The sequence below is a fragment of the Anolis sagrei genome, chromosome 1 (assembly GCF_037176765.1).
Source record: "Anolis sagrei isolate rAnoSag1 chromosome 1, rAnoSag1.mat, whole genome shotgun sequence".
In the NCBI taxonomy this organism is placed as follows: domain Eukaryota; kingdom Metazoa; phylum Chordata; class Lepidosauria; order Squamata; family Dactyloidae; genus Anolis; species Anolis sagrei.
In genome coordinates this window covers 211,171,589-211,188,875 of record NC_090021.1, presented here as the reverse complement: position 1 = coordinate 211,188,875, position 17,287 = coordinate 211,171,589, and the positions used below count along the sequence as shown (strand labels likewise).

At 35.9% G+C, this 17,287-nt stretch overlaps 1 protein-coding gene across 6 annotated transcripts in view; it reads right to left on the bottom strand.

The window, feature by feature from the left end:
- LRP1B (LDL receptor related protein 1B) overlaps positions 1-17,287 on the bottom strand; it is a 1,041,366-nt gene that overhangs the window by 154,521 nt on the left and 869,558 nt on the right. For all 6 annotated transcript variants that reach the window (XM_067472799.1, XM_067472815.1, XM_067472824.1 and 3 more), the window contains exon 41: positions 7,262-7,633. In XM_067472799.1, the coding sequence (XP_067328900.1) occupies positions 7,262-7,633 (372 nt within the window). The remainder of the gene's footprint in view (positions 1-7,261; positions 7,634-17,287) is intronic.

The window sequence follows — 17,287 nt, the reverse complement described above, 5'->3', positions numbered from 1 at the left end:
AATATGGGGAGAGAAGATTCACACAGACATTACCCAACCTCTACTTTATATAGTGTTTTAAGAGACAGATGTTACATATGCTGAGCTGAGCTCAATGGTTTTGGGAAATATCATATTGAAATATCCTAACACAGCTGAAGAAATCCAATTCTTAAATAGATCTTCTCACATAATGATATGAGGAGTACACTGGTGGATATGGTTTAGAAGATGAGAAGTAATACAACTAACATGGAACAAGATATTAGTGACAGCATTAATATCTATTAATATCTGACTATGCTAATAGTGACAACTGACAAAATCCAGTACAGAATTTGGATTTAAAGAATGACATTAACAGTGTGCCAAATTGAAGCCAACAGCCTAACTTCTTTTGTTCATCTGAATTTACAGTCAACAGTCAATCAAAGCCCACTGATTCAGTGAGTTTGTTTTCATCTAGGCTAATAATAATGTACAGACTAATGAATGCTAGAGATATGTTAAACATTTTAATTACCTATTTGTTTTCTTTTTTTTTTTAAAAAAAAGTGCTTATTTATTGAGTACAGACAATTTACCTTTTCAGAAACAATCTGCCAATTGTTTTACTAGCCCAGATGCTGCAAAGGAGTTTGTTTTCTGACAATCTGTTCATAAAGAATATTTGCAACAGACAACAGGTGATCACCATTTGGTGACTGAGATTAAACCATGGCTTTAAAAGCAATAAACCTTCTGAGGATATGATTCAGCTGCTCACACATATTACAAATAGCACAATGAAAATTATAATTGATTCTTGATTCTTTCACTGGACTCTTAAGGTAATGAGAAAGCTGCAAATAACATATGGCAAAGAAAATGTCAGGAAAATGCTATACAGGAAGTCTATGTTTGACTTACAAACATAGAAACATCTAACTTATAATTGACTCATAGTTAAGAACAGGGACAAGAAATCATGAACTGAGAGAAATCCACCCCTCGGAAGCGAGATTAACTATTGGAAGTGTTATCATTGGGAAAAGGTGTCTAAACTGAAGTTTTATCACCGATGCTTGTTTCCACAATAAGCTAATTTTTTTCAAAATTCAATTATCACAGAAACAGAAAGTTAGGTGAAATCTTCTGAACAGGGGCACAGGCAGCAAAACAAATTCACCTCTATGATACACACACACACACACAAATATACCTATTTTGACTTACAAACAAATGCAACTTAAGAACAAACCTACACAACCTATCTTGTTCATAACTTGGGGACTGCCTGTATGATATGGAGTACTCTAATTTGGTAAAATTGTGTAATTTGGCTGTGATAACCTACCAAAAATATATTAGAACACATTAATACTACAGTGACATATACCGCTCCCATAATTTTCTGCATCCCAAGATAAATAATAGAACAAGCTAATTTCTCTGAGATGTAATATTAAAAATCACTATCAGAAATAACCGTAACAGAAACATCCTCATTCCCATGTCTTACCTTTGTTGTGCTAAGGTATATATCAAAATACCCATATTTACTTGAGTCTAATGCACTATCGAAACTAAAGCATATCTCAATTTTCAAAACCCTGAAACCTAAAAAAGTATTTGCTGGTGAATGTAATCTGCAGTAGCAAAAAGTGCACTTTTTGTAATTTGGACAAATAAGGTGCAAATTGCAGTGGCTGCATGTTTATAATTCCTTCTTTAAAAACAAAAGTGTCAGAACACCAAAGCTTTCAGTAATGTAAAAGAAAACATTGGGGTACATCTATGTTGTAGAATTAATCTACTTTAACTTTAATAGGAGCTCCAGGCACTCCTGAAGTAGCTCCCCCTTTTGCTTTGGCTCAGCACAAATTGAATTAGCACCCTAATTTTGGGAAGGTAATTTAGCCAAAAAAAGGTTAGCATTAGATTCAATTAAACATGGTAAGTGCTTTCGTTTACATAACTCCCTTCCTGAATCCCCTTTTATTTCTTTCCTGTCCCTCTAGTATAAGCTCCATACTTCAAGTTCACTCGCCATCTTGAGGGCTATATATGAACAGGATAAAATAATATACAGACTAATGAATTCTGGAGATATGTAAAACAATGGCAAAATAAAATGCCATTCTGATAACATAGAGGAATTTGGCATCTTTCAAACGACTCTCAAAAGAATTATCAGTATCCCTCTGTTATCATTTTGCCTCCAGGGCATATTGGAGCAAATTCCTTTATCATCTCTGGTGGCCCATGTTTTACAATATGCTTATGTATGTACCCATGAGCACATGCACACACACTTTTAGTGGATGTTAGTTGAACAAAGTATAAAATAGGAAGTTGGACATGTCTACACTATGATAATACTGTAGGACATGGTTACACTATGAACTACATGGTACAATATTCTGTTTCACCATGAAACCAATTCTTGTTATACATGGTATTCAGAAATAGGAAAAATCTCCCATACCCTTCTGTCATAATCTGATAATAACCAGTAAGGACACTATTACCTTGTGCATACCTGTCTTGTACACAAGTGTCAGTATCCATGATGTCATTCTGCTAGCTTTCACTGAAGGTATGGTAAGAGAAACTATTATTTTATTTATGGTGCTAACAGCTTGTCAGTTACTGATATCCTTGTGAATCCTAAATCTGTTTTCAGTGAACTGGAAACATATTAGATAATGGGTTGTTTATACACTGTAAATCTACTTTCAGTGAGTTGGAAATGTGTTAGATAATGGGTTGTTTATGAGTTGCAAATCTGTTCAGTGAGCTGAAAATTTGTCAGATAATGGACTGTTTATGAATTCTAAATCAATATTCAGTGAGTTTGAACTATGTTTGATAATGGCTTGTGCATGAGTAGTAAATCTGTTTCCAGTGAACTGGAAACTTACTAGATAATAGGTGTCTTCTAAATAGTAAATCTGTATCCAGAAAGCTGAAAATATGTTAGAAAGTGGGGTGCTTGTGCATTGTAAATCTGTTTTAGTGAACTGGAAACTAGTTTAACAAAAGACTTCTTATAAGGCATTAAATTTGGTTTCTGAGCACAAGGAATTACATGGTAGACTCTTCATAACCAGTGAAAATTTGTTTTTCTGGTAAACTAGTGATAAGTCAATCTCAGAAGGTGTTACTGGGAGACACCTGTTCAACCCCACAACCATTGTCTTGTGGAGTTCCTCAGGGCTCAATACTGTCTCCCATGTTGTTCAACATCTACATGAAGCCGCTGGGAGAGATCATCCAGAGTTTCGGGGTACGATGTCATCTGTACGCAGATGATGTCCAACTCTGTCACTTGTTTCCACCTACTACTAAGGAGGCTGTTCAGGTCCTGAACCGGTGCTTGGCTGCTGTGACGGTCTGGATGAGGGCGAACAAATTGAAATTGAATCCAGACAAGACAGAGGTACTTCTGGTCAGTCGCAAGGCTGTATAGGGTTACAACCTGTGTTGGACGGGGTCACACTCCCCCTGAAGACACAGGTTCGCAGCTTGGGTGTGATCTAGGATTCGTCACTGAGCCTGGAACCCCAGGTTTCAGTGGTGACCAGGGGAGCATTTGCACAGTTAAAACTAGTGCGCCAGCTGCGCCTGTACCTTGGGAAGCCTGACTTGGCCACGGTAGTCCATGCTCTAGTCACATCCCGTTTAGACTACTGCAACGCTCTCTACATGGGGTTGCCTCTGAAAACTGCTCAGAAGCTTCAAATGGTCCAACGATCGGCAGCCAGGATGCTAACAGGAGCAGCACTCAGGGAGCATACCACTCCTCTGCTGCGCCAGCTCCACTGGCTGCCAATTTGCTACCGGGCACAATTCAAAGTGCTGGCTTTAGCCTTTAAAGCTCTAAACGGTTCTGGCCCGACCTACCTGTCCGAATGCATCTCCTCCTATGAACCAGTTAGGACATTAAGATAGTCTGGGGAGGCCCTGCTCTCAATCCCGCCGGCTTCACAAGCACGCCTGGCGGGGACAAGAGACATAGCCTTCTCAGTGGTGGCCCCTCGGCTGTGGAACACCCTTCCTGCAGATATTAGATCGGCCCCCTCTTTGCTGGCATTCCGGAGGAAAGTAAAGACCTGGATGTTTGAACAGGCATTCGACTAAGCAGTGTAATTGATTGACTGATTATTGGAATACGGAATAATGGATAATGAGTTTTGAATTCTGATTTCACTGACTAGACCAGATGGATTTGTTATATTGGTGTATTGATGTTTCTGATGCTGATGTTAATGATGTTAATGATGTTAATGACTTGTGATGCTTTTGTTTTTAAATGCATAATGATTTTGTATCCTGTAAATCTAAACTGTTGTAAACCGCTCTGAGTCGCCTAAGGGCTGAGAAGAGCGGTATACAAATAAAGTAAATAAATAAATAAATAAGGACTGAAATAATGGATACCGTTGTTTTTGATATTTTGATCAGATACAATGTAATAGTTTGAATGGAATATAACCATATTTGTAATTAGTGAAACAACAAATCCAAGCTCATATTTTTTCAGCTGAAACCAGACATGAAAGTAATTGTCATCATACATGGCATAATTTTCAGAATTATGAAAATATTTCCCGTAATTTTTTATCATAATCTTATAATAATCACCCAAGGAGACTATTCATTTTTCCTCATCACAGATTGATGGGTTGAATCTCAGAACAAGGCAGGCAAACCAGCACCAATGGTGGTATGCACATCTTGCTTCCAGTCTGTCTCCTCACGTTAAACTCATTCCCTACTGTTGACAGGAAAAAAAAACACCAAGAGCTGACAAACCTAGAATATTCCTGTCACCTACCTGATTCTGCTCCTTGTGTAAACATGCCAGCAATGAAGTGATGTAAGGGGGCAGGATTCTTCTCCTCTCCCTGCTCCCCATTGCTATTCCTGAGCTGTCTGTTTTGTGTTTATTCAATATTTGTAATATTTTAAAATATTTTATAGGGCTGGGCGGTTTGTTTCGTAATTTCGTAATTCGTTAAAAATTCGTTATTTTTTTTATAACGAAGCGATAATGAACCATTCAGGAGCAACTAAAAAATGAAACGAATTTTTAAATTCGTTTCGTAATTGTTTCGGATTCGTTTTGTATTCATTTCGTTTTTGTTTTGAAATCGTTTCGTTATTATTTCCGCATGTCTGGGGCAAGTTTTATAGTTGTTGTTTGTTTAATCAGTGAAAAAAAATTATAAATATCACACCAACAGACAACAACAGAGGGAGAGGGAAGCTTCAGAAGTTCCCCCTGTCCCATTTGGAAGTTTTTTAGCGTATTGCGCGGTTGCGTCCGCCATTGTTTCGTAATTGTTTCGTAATTGTTTCGTAATTGTTTCGTATTGTTTTGTAATTTACGAAATTTTGTAAATATCGAACTTTTTAAAAGAAAAAATTCGAAATTCTTTTAAAAATCGAAATGCAAAAACCCCCTAAAAACAAATCGATTTTAGAAAAAAAAATTCCGTTGTTACCCAGGCCTAATATTTTAATGTTCAATGTTTAAATTGCCTTTTTGTCAACCATTGCTGGAATTGCAAAACTACTTTCAAAAAGAAATAATAGTGTAATAAATGTGGTAAGCCAAGGTTACAACAGTATGCAGAAATATGATACTGGAGCAAGGCATTTGCAAATTGGTATGATTAATAGAATGAAGAGGGGTAGCAAAACAAAGGTGTTCATCCTGGTGTGTATCTACTATTAGGGCTGGGCAACCATGGAAAAATTTGTTTCTAAACTCGATTCGTTTTTAGGGGGTTTTTGCGTTTCGATTTTTAAATTAATTCCGAAATTTTCCTTTAAAAAATTTCAATATTTATGAAATTTCGTAAATTACGAAACAATTACGAATCAATTTCGAAACAATTACGGATCGATTCGTTAATGGCGGGCGCGATCACGCAATACGCTATAAAAATCTCCAAATGGGACAGAAAGCTTCCCTCTCCCTCTGTTGTTGACTGTTGGTGTGATAATTTATTTTTTTTCACTGAGAAAACAAACAACGACTATAAAACTTGCACCAGACATGCGGAAATAATAACGAAACGATTTCGAATCAATTACGAATCGATTACGAAACGAATTGAAAAAATTCGTTTCGTTTTTTAGTTGCTCCTGAATGGTTCAATATCGCTTCGTTATCAAAAAAATAACGAATTAATAACAAATTACGAAATTAACGAACGAAACCGCCCAGCCCTATCTACTATCAATGATCATGTGACTTCCATGGAATAGCAGATTCATGTGATAGTCCTCAAAAGAAGTAGCTTCCTGAAAGCTATTTCAGCCAAAAATCAAACCAGGAACACCCTGGTTCCTAGCATAGGCCCCTTCCACACTGCCCCTATATCCCAGGATCCGATCCCAGCTTATTTGGCAGTGGAGACACATATAATCCAGTTTAAAGCAGATAATCTGGGATAAGATCCCTAGATAAAGAGCACTGTAGCATGGGGTCATAGTCTCTAATATGTTTCATGTAAAACTACATGGTGAAATATTTTTGTTTAATATTTTCAGTTGAAACTAAACCATGAAAACAATTGTCATTATACATGGCATTCACAATTATGAAAATATTTCCCATATCTTTCTGTCATAATTTTATAATAACCACTAAGGACACTATTACCTTGTTCACACCTGTCTTGTACACAAGTGTCAATATCTATGTCATTCTGCTAGCACATACATGATAATATACTTGGAGAGCAAAGAGGCACTAAATGAAGCAGAAATGAGGCAAGTTAAGAGAAATTCTCTTTGTTGGGTTCAACAGGATTTAAAAGTGATGAAAATTGTCAGTAGATCATGCACAATAAAAGAAGTTACGCTTTACCAGAATACCAATACTTCTTGTGTTCCTCCGGCAAAGATTGGGACAAAATACCATCACTTTTTTGGACTATAAATGTGTCACTATGTGAGAAAGGATGTACCAATGGTTCCTTTTCACTAAATGGGCATAGAAAACTGAGAGAATATAACCACCAGACAAAGAATGTAAAGCCCTTAGATTAGATAACATAACTTATTGGGTTTTTTTTATGTTTAGGATGTAGTAGCATTATTCTAGAAAAAATATTTTTAATCTTTTGTTGTTGATGGATTTTTTGTTTTTGTATGTTTGCACACAGGTTTTGTTTTAATCTGTCTAAATGAAAAAGAAAAAAAAACCAAAAACCAAAAATGACAATATTTCAATTCATGATTTATTGCTTTTTTAAAAAGTGGATTTTTGAAAAAAGAGTTTACTTACTTTCCACGATAACCTTTCTGCCAGTCCAATCATCTTTAATAAGTTGTATATTTCCAAAATGTGCATCACTGAAGAAAATTCTGTTAGTGCCACCTCCTTTCTGATTGTAATCAAAAGCCAGTGCTATTACATTTTTTAAATACTCTGGATTTTCATAAGGCTGCACTGGTGAATTTAAGTTTGTTTCATCAGATATATGTATAGTTTTTAGTATTGTTCTTCCTGAATAAAGCAAGTAGCCATCATGTCTCAAGCACGAAGCTCCATCCTCTGCTAAATAGCCATGTGCACAAACACATGTTTTCTGCATATTTCCCCGATAGAGACAAAGTTGTTGACATCCACCATTGTTCTTGGCACAAATACTGGTTCCTGAAAGGATGATAAATAATAATAATAATAATAATAATAATAATAATAATAATAATAACTGTAACAACAACTGAAGCAGCAATTCCACTTTCTATAATTTAACATTATGTGTTCTTTTTGGTGATGCTTTAGCTCACATCACAAATCTATCTTTGATACTTGCACTGACAATAATAATCATTTTGCAGCTCTATTGAACTAATTATTCACATGATTAATTATTAAATAATTATATATTAAAATTAAATAACCCTAGTAAGGTTAGGGTAATCCTTTAATAATTATAATTTTAAAAATTCAGCTAGTAAATATGTCCAAAAGCTTTATAAAGGGAAATATTCATTTTTCTTAATGTTATAGGAGCTGGATTAGAAATAAAAAATGAATTAGTTTTAATTTCAAATGAACTTGGAAATGCTGCCTTAGAATTCAAATAAGGCTTTATCACCAAAATCAATAGTAATTTTTATACACTTTTTATGACTTGGTCTTATGTCTTTTATAGTGTCCTCTAATATATTTCAGTTGATAGAAACTTCTTCTGCCAACGGAAACAAAGCATACCTGCTCATTCTGAAGCCCTACCATACACCTAAAATCTGCTCAGAAGGGCTGGGAAATCATTTGGCTTACACTAAGAACAGGCTCACATCAATTTAAGCCATTGCCTTTGACTAACAGAACAATTTCTGCTAGCTAGCTACACAAGAGCTACAGAAGATCTCTTACCCTGTGGAGTTTTGGTTACTTCCCTAAATGGTTCAGGTCCTGTTTATCTTTGTCACGACATCCCCCCCTCCCCCCCCCCCATGAACTGTCACAGGCTTTAAAATCTGCCGGGGAGGCTCTCCTCTCAGTCCTGCCACCATCACAAGCACAGTTGGTGGAGATGAGGGAGAGGGCCTTCCTAGTGGTAGCCCTTCAGCTCTGGAATGCCCTCCCCAGGAGATTAGGCAGGCTCCCACACTGTCCTCCTTCCATAGGGATTTGAAGGCATGGCTTTTCAAACAAGCTTTTAAAGAATGCTTAGTCTCTAGTTGTCCTGTGCAGAGGTCGCACATCCTTGCACTTTATCCTATACCCTGTCTCCATTGTTGCACCTTGACCTTATTGCATTCCTATTGTTTACAGCTTGGCTTATCACCACTGGTTGGTGACGTCAATTTTATTGAGAATGAATTGATGTTTTTATATGTGAATGTGCTTTATTTTATTGTATTTTATATTGTGCTTCATTTTTATGTTTTTAATGCAATCATATTTATATAAAAACATGCAAAGCTATGTCATATTTTCATTGAGTTGCTCTGTCCTGTTTAGCCATTAATTTCAATTTTAGCATCTTTAAAGTTTATTTTGATCTTTTATTTAAATGGGTTTGCCTCTACTGCTTTTTAAAATTGTTTTATTGGTTTTTCCCACTCCCTCCCTCCCCTCCTTGTACATGGGTTTGCCTCTACTGCTGAAATAAGAAAAGCGTAGTATATACTTTCTTCTGTCTCCCAAATTCTTGGGTAGAGCACTGTGAGATCAGATGGGAATTAGCCAAAACAAACAAACAAACAAGCTATTCAGTATCTCCAGTGGTATCTGCTGCTGAGTATAAGACTTTAAATTTGCAGACACCCCACTAAGAATGCCTATATGTCTCATTTTCCCCATATACCAGTAGTTTAAAAATTGAGGATAAAAGAATACAATTAGACTGCAGATCAATTCATTCACCCTATCTTGACCTGAAAGGTAACAAGCAACTACTGATCATCTTTAACATTTGTTCTGTGGGCATGTTTGGCCATTTATTTTTTTAATAATTCTGCCAATTATTGTTCAGTATAATAGTTCCCACTTCCTTGAAAAAAAAATCTATTTGCATGTAGGAATGCATTTGGCTGAATTTTAATGGATAAGAAACCATAGGCACAATTCACAGATATTTACCAATGCTGATGTAAGCCAATGAGAAAATACACAAGCACTGACAAACCCCAGGCTTATTTTTAGCTGCATACTACACAAGCCATAAACTGTTGCCAAATTATCACACAAAAATAATGACTTGCTCTTGTGTGTTTAATACAGCAAGTTGATATGCAGAATGTAGCACTCTAATGGTGTAGAGATGAACACTATTACCTTCTAATTGTTGAAAAGCAAATAATTGTTAAAGGTCCAGCTACAGGGGCCAGTTTTAAAAGCTGGCAGATATAATCATGATACTCTGGCAATGTTTTTCATCTGGTTGGGAGGTTTCATAATTGCCCTGGCACTATAATCTGAAAGCTAAGAATGGAATAGTTCCCGTGGTAAGGTTTCAGCATGGCCTTTGGTACTAAGGTGTGGTTGCATCTGGCAGTTTCTCAAGTCGCTTTTGACACGATTAAAAAAAACTGGCATGAATATGTTTATGGAGTTGGTAATAATCAGATACCTATGTAGTGTTCTTGTTTGAAAGATAGTTTCTTTCAGTAGAAGAGAGTCGATTTGTAAATCACACTGCAGGTCTCCAGTGTCTTTAATTGCACAAGGCAGCACTCCTTGCCAAGTAAGTGGATAATTGAACACAATTCCATGAGCCTCTACATGCAAGACTGCAAATTTGTACAATATGTGCACAGCAAGATATTTTCTTTTGGCACAAGCCAACCAAATTAAGCACTTTGAAGTCCATTGATTTAAATAGTTGAAATGTATCCTGAAAGAGTTCTTAACTTTGGTTGGTTCATCTGTTCCTTCTGAAAGTAGTGACTGCTCTGTACTAAAACATTTTAAAAGACAGTTACCAATGAACCATGGAGTGTCTTTTTGAAATTGCACCACTGAACAAATGGTATCAGTACATTTGAGTGTCTAGTTACTCAGTGTGACACATTCAGCCTAGAGTGAAACCAATTATGTAAGTTTATTTTTTTAAGTAAGCAAGAAGAACAAAATTGTTTGATGTTATACCCCTGAAATAATAAGACTACACATGTGCATATTAGATGAAAAAAGGACAATTCTATTTAAAATTAAGTGTATAACTTCTTGGAGATCTGTGAAAAGGGGAGAGACCTAACATGGGGCCAGTAGGTGTCTTTCCCGAATTACCTCTCCTGTTTGCTCTGGGCAATAACACCTTAGCCTCAAGGATAAATACAATCAGTGGGTTTCTCTGCAGCCTGTTATACGTTGGAAGGCCAGCCCAAGGCTCCAGCCTTGGACTAGTTCTCACAACCACTAAGGCCAACCCCAAGGTTTGTCCTCTTTTCTGTCCCATGAAACTTAGAGATGGTTTCAGAAACCAAATGGGTGCCTATAGGTGCTGAGCATAACTAAATTTATCTCTACTATTACTTGTCAAATGACACCTATTTATGGCACCACCATATGCAAATTGTCAAAGTCACTGTCTACACTCAAGGGTAAATAAAACAAAGTTTAAAAGGGGTAAAATTTCCTACCAACCCCCTAAGCAACCAATAAAATGGAACTATACCAGAAGTGGGCCAAAAGATGTGAAAAGTGAGGGAGAAAGAAGGCCCACATTTCCCCTTCCCTGGACAACAACCCTGTATGTTCTCTTCTCAAAGGGAGGGTATCAAAACTGCTACCAATGATCCAGCTTGGAGCAGGAGGTGTTTCTTTAGGCAGAAACAATGCTGTGTTCATGCAATAAGTCAAATATTTTGAAAAACTGATTTCTAATACTGAATTTTTAATAAACCATAAAGGTTGATATATTGCATTGAGATATGACAGTATATTAGCAAAGTGGTCAGTAATTGGCCTTCCTTCCAAGATATCTCATTCTGAATGTATATGTAGAAATAAAGGTAAAGGTAAAGGTTACCCTGACATTAAGTCTAGTTGTGTCTGACTCTGCGGGGTGGTGGTCATCTCCATTTCTAAGCCAAAGAGCTGTTCATAGATGCCTCCAATGTAATGCAGCTGCATGGAGTGCCGTTAGAAATAGATATTGCAAAATCTAAAAACATTAGAAATACAAAATGCTTCTGGTCTCAAGCATTTTGGATAAGGGATACTCAACCTGTATTCACATTCAACAACTACAGATATTGCCAGAAGTAATAAAGATAAATAAAAAACATCAGAAATCTGGTAATCTGTAGGTAATTGTGAATTGGTCTCCATTGTAAGAAGATACAGTTTAAAAATACAGCCTTGTAATTCAAACAGGAACAGAAGTGCAATAAAAATCAGCTCCTGTAAAACAGCTTCAAATCATAAGCCTCCCCCAAAACATACATTGTAACTTTTCATAATGATAGAAAAATAAGTTTCCTCCTTCTCCTATTTTACACTGCCAATATATCAGCCAACTTTGAGAAGGTAGGCAACAGAAACAGTTTTTCCATTATCAAATCCAAACCACAAAACATCTTTTTAGAATGAGAAAACAAAACCCACTTGTCTGCAGTATTTATTTATCTCTATAAAACATACACCACATAGCTTCCTTTGGCAAGCACAACATTTAAAAAGGTGAAACTATTGACAGACAAATCTGAAAAATACATTTACTACATATATTTATATATAACTATCATGATTTGTTCCCCACATAAAATTGGGAATCAGTAACAACATGCAGCACAAACCCATTTCTAGTTTTAAAAATCCACAACAGTTTATATAAACATGAATATAAAAATATGATGTGAAGGCACCACTGTAAAGTCTTCTGACTAAGAAAATATTCCTCAATTCCACACCTCTAGCCATGTGGCAGGAAAGGACCAAAAACTATCCACTCAAGAATTAGCAGTAGTAGACACATAATGGAAATATTCATCACATCTAATCACATCTTCTAATAGGATTTCATCTCTCCATGTAGTTTCAGTTTGATACCTATTTGTAATAACCAATGCAATGTTCAACTGGGACTCAAAATCTGTAAATGCTTAAGGAGGAAAATATACCAGACATATTTCTCTCCTCTATTAAATCCTTTTCTCCAGTCAGACTCACACCAAAACTTGGATCATTTTTCTGACAGCAGAAGTATGCAATTTCTGGCTGTTTCAATTCCATGCCAATGGAGATCACAGTGAAGAAATCAGAATAAGACTCTGAAGGACAGCTATGAAGGAACTATGCAAAAACTTCAAATGTAAAGATATATAATTGAATACTAAAGTTAGATTTGTTTGTGTTATTGTGTATCCAATTTCTATGTATGCTGGACAGTAAAGAAAATTGCTAGGAAGAAAATAAACTCATTTGAAATGTGGTGTTGGAATAGAGGTCTATGGATAACAAGAACTTCTAAAATGATAAATTAGTGGGTCCTAGAGTAAATCAACTGAAGTCTCTCTAGGGGGCTAGGATTGTCATATTTTAGACATACCATGACAATGAATGATTCACTAAAGAAGAAATACTCCTTGGTAAGATAGACACCAGTAGGAAAAGAGAAAGATCACATTCCAAATGGATAGACTCAATCAAGGCAGCCAGAGCAGGAGATCTCTCATTTATAAGATCATTCAAATCAGAGTAGACTTAACGGCCATAAAAACAGAAAGGAAATGACCCTGAAGAGCACTTAAAATGTGTTTGCCCCAGCACAGTTCTCCAGAAGCAGGACAGTTGCATTGCAGAGGTTTGCTACTATAGAAAAGAGGCAGTTTTAGTTTAAAATTAAGCTAAAATGAATGTTGCTACATACTGTTTGGGGTTGTATGTTGTTTGAAATACCTAATGATTTCACTCCAAATTATTGTTAAACTATAAGAACTGTTCTCAATCTGAAGACATTATCAGTCTCCTAAATAAGAGAAATATGGCTTTATAACATCTGCAGGATAGACCATATGTCACCACTAAGGGTTTTTTTTTCCTCCCCCCCCCCCCAATTTTTACCATAGAATACGAGAAACTCTAGTTTTGAGGATCCTCAGCAAATTGCTGAAATGACAGTATTCTATAAATATATGTCAGGTTTTTAAATATGCTGACTCTTGTGATTCAATTATAATACAAAATGTTTTTAGTTCTAGGCCGTACCATTCAGGTTACTTCATCTTCCAGATTTTTAATCAGGTTAACAGTGAAGCCGGTATGCATATGTATGAAACAAATATATTTTGTCTAGTTGTTGAATGTATGTTAAAATGTATGAGTAAAAACAACATCTGAATGGTCACAGTCATATGCTTGTATTGTCCTGATTTTCTAGTTACTAGTGTCACTGTAGTTTGGGACCTGGAAGTCATAAGACTAAGGATGCAAATTTTCAATTACTGTGTTTTCCCAGGACAAAAATGACAGGAAAAAAATCTGCAGCCACTGAGAAAAGCTGCAATGAGGAAATATTATGAAATATTTGTGTACAATTTTCCCCTAAAAATATTATTGAACCAAAATAATATTTTGTACACAAAACAGATATTTTGTATTTTTGCTGATAAAGAAAAAAAGGTTAAGCTATCTTTTCTCCCCCATGAAGAGATGAAAAATTTCATGATGGTTGAGAATTATTTCAATAGAGTATCTCAATCAAAGAAAAGAATATTTGGGAATATTATATACACTTCTGTTATTGGATGTTTTGGGAAGGGGTGGTATCTAAAAATACAACAATAGCACCAATATTAGCAAGAAATTACTCATCTCTAGAATACTGTCCTTGAAATTTCTTGAAGTCAAATAAGATCTTGGGATAGGCAAATTCCCTAGCTTGTTTTGCACTTGCCATCACAATTTCTTCAATTAAATTTAAAAAGAAAAAAAGCAATCAGATTATCAGGGGAAGAAAGGATTATTTTTCCTTTGCACCATGAATGAAAGTCTGAGGTGTCTCCCCTTTTCAGGGGAGAAAAGGGTTAAGGTTTTTCTTTGAGGCTGGGACGGACAGTCCACAATAGCTGCTACATTCTCCAAAACTCATGGCGAAAACATATTTCTTTTACTACATAGTAAAAAGTGTTTTCTCAATCTGATAGAAAGCACATTCATAAGACAAAAGACAGAGAAAGATGGGAAGATTTTTTTCCCCATTTAATATAACTTTGACACAACTTCAGATTGGGTTTGGTTTGGGATGACATTAAGACAATGCCATATGGTAAAATGTGTTTTTATTAGTGTTCGGGGCAGCAATTCCCAAACTTTGCCCCGCATAATCTTAGAGTTCCTCAAAGCCTTTTAAAGGTTCCACACAAGTATTTTTTAAAAAGATCTAAAAATAAAACCACAAGAGGCCATTTATTTAATGTACAGTTTTCATAGCAGCTATTTGTGCTACAACTATTGCTACCAGGTACATAGTTTCAACATTTTACAACAAGTGTTTCATACGCAATGAATTTTTCATGTTTGATTCCAAAATTGTTTTTGATTTTTTTTCTTTCTTGTAGTTTTTGAGATGAAAGACATTTGGGATATTGGGATATTATTCATAAAATACCAGAGTAAATTTTACTCAAAAACTAAATGTTATATAGGAAATTGGGAGACATATTTTAATTAATATAAAATGACCCAGAATATATTTTGAACAAATTAGAGACAAAGTTAAGGCTCCATGAAAATTAAATGTCTTCTGAAAATTCTAGGACTGCAAAAGATGAGAGTCATTGGTCTAGAGCAGTGTTTCTTAGCTTGTGGGTCCCCAGGTGTTTTGACCTATAACTCCCAGAAATCCCAGCCAGTTTACCAGCTCTTAAGATTTCTGGGAATTGAAGGCCAAAACATCTGGGAACCCACAGTTTGAGTACCTCCAATGTGGCTTACCAACTGGTAATGTAACATCCTTAATCATACTGCAGTGGGCGGAAAGATCTAAGTTTGTTGTAACCAACTTGTGAAAGATTCAACCCCTATCCATGCAATCCCAACTCCACAGAGTGGCCATTTTGTGCATCCCCAAGTGTCCGTTTTGTTATAGATTATGATATCTCCAAGAAGCTTCCTCAAAAATATGATAGCGGTTTCAAGTCCTTAGGTGATTCTGCAATAGCACTTTTTAAAAAATGCATATTGATTCCTTGCATTCTTATCAGGAGAGAACTAAGAAAGGGGTTTCATGTCACAAGGATACAAGAACTCTATCCTTATGCCTTTGCTGTAAAGTCTTTGAGCTTTTAATAGTGTGAATACATTACTTCATATCCATGCAAGCACTGTGGATCTTACAAATGGCACCTCATATAACACTAACATTAACCACTCAGATGATGGTAATAGTTTCTTGGTGGTGAAACATGTATTTATCTCTCCCAGTGATGCAGAAAATGAATGTCAATGCTATATTATCAGCTTTGATGGAGCTGAAACACATAGGTTTCTCAATTGCTACAATGAAGAGAAAATCTTCTAACAAAGGTGTATATGTAGCAAGTTAGGATGGGAATGTGTTGATTCAGAGATAGAATAACAAGCCATAGATGATGATGATGATGATGGTGATGATGATGATGATGGTGATGATGATGATGATGATGATGACGACAATGACGACGACAATGATGATGATAATCTTTATTTCTATCCCACCCCATCTCCCCAAAAGGACTTGGTGCAACTCATAAAATGAGTAAAACACAATAAATAATATATACAAAGTAAATGAAAAATTAATAAGAAAAACCAATAAAACAAAATAACTATTAAACAATAAACAATAAAACATTAATTAAACACATTTGAAGCATACTAGTTCCATAAACAAGTTAATTAAAAGCCAAAGTGCCCAAGTGTATCCATAAAAACAAAGACCTTGTCCACATTAGGGGTTACTAATCATTTTCAAAGGCTTGCTTAAGTGGCCAAGTCTTTACTCCTTCTTGAAAGTCAGGAGGGTGGTTACTTGTCTGATTTCCCTGGGGAGGTCATTCCAAAGCTGAGAAGGCCCTCTCCCTTGTCCCCACCAACTTTACTTGCAATGGAGGCAGGATCGAGGGGGGGGGGGGGGCTCCCCAGCTGATCTAAACACCCAAACAGGTTCATAAAGAGAGATGTGGTCATGTAAATAGGCAGGACCTGAACTATACACACACACACACACACACACACACACACTTATTGTAGTTTTCTACCAAACAACCACTCTAAAGATACTGCTGGTGCTAAGTCCAACTAAAATAAAAACTCCCATCTGAAAATAACAGATCACTTCACTGCATATCCATGATGTGCAATTGCATTAATGTGGGCAAAGTACAAGGTGTTGATTGCTATCTTTAAAACTCTCCATCGTTTGAGTCCAGATACCTACACAATCACATTCTCCCATGCAATCTTCCACATACACTCAGGACCTTTGAAGAACATTAAATTCAGTCAGCCAGAATTTTATGCTGATCACCTTTCCCCTCAACATCTCTTATTTAGCCACTCCCAAATTGTGGAATGACCTTCCAGATTAAATTTGACATCTGGATATGCTGTCTGGATTTAAAACAGCGCTAAAATGAATCAAAATGATTTTACAATATAAGGTTTGAATTTATGAATTATTTTAATATTATGCTATTTTAATTGGTGTTTTAAAATTGGTATTTGCATTTTAATTTGATGTTTTCCACCACGGCTTACGAAGGGTTAAAGAAAAGTGCACATCCTGGCTTCTTGACACCCAGCATTGCAAGAAAGTAATATATTACTTGTTGAATGTTTTTAATAATTTGAAAAGAAGAAAAAAAATCC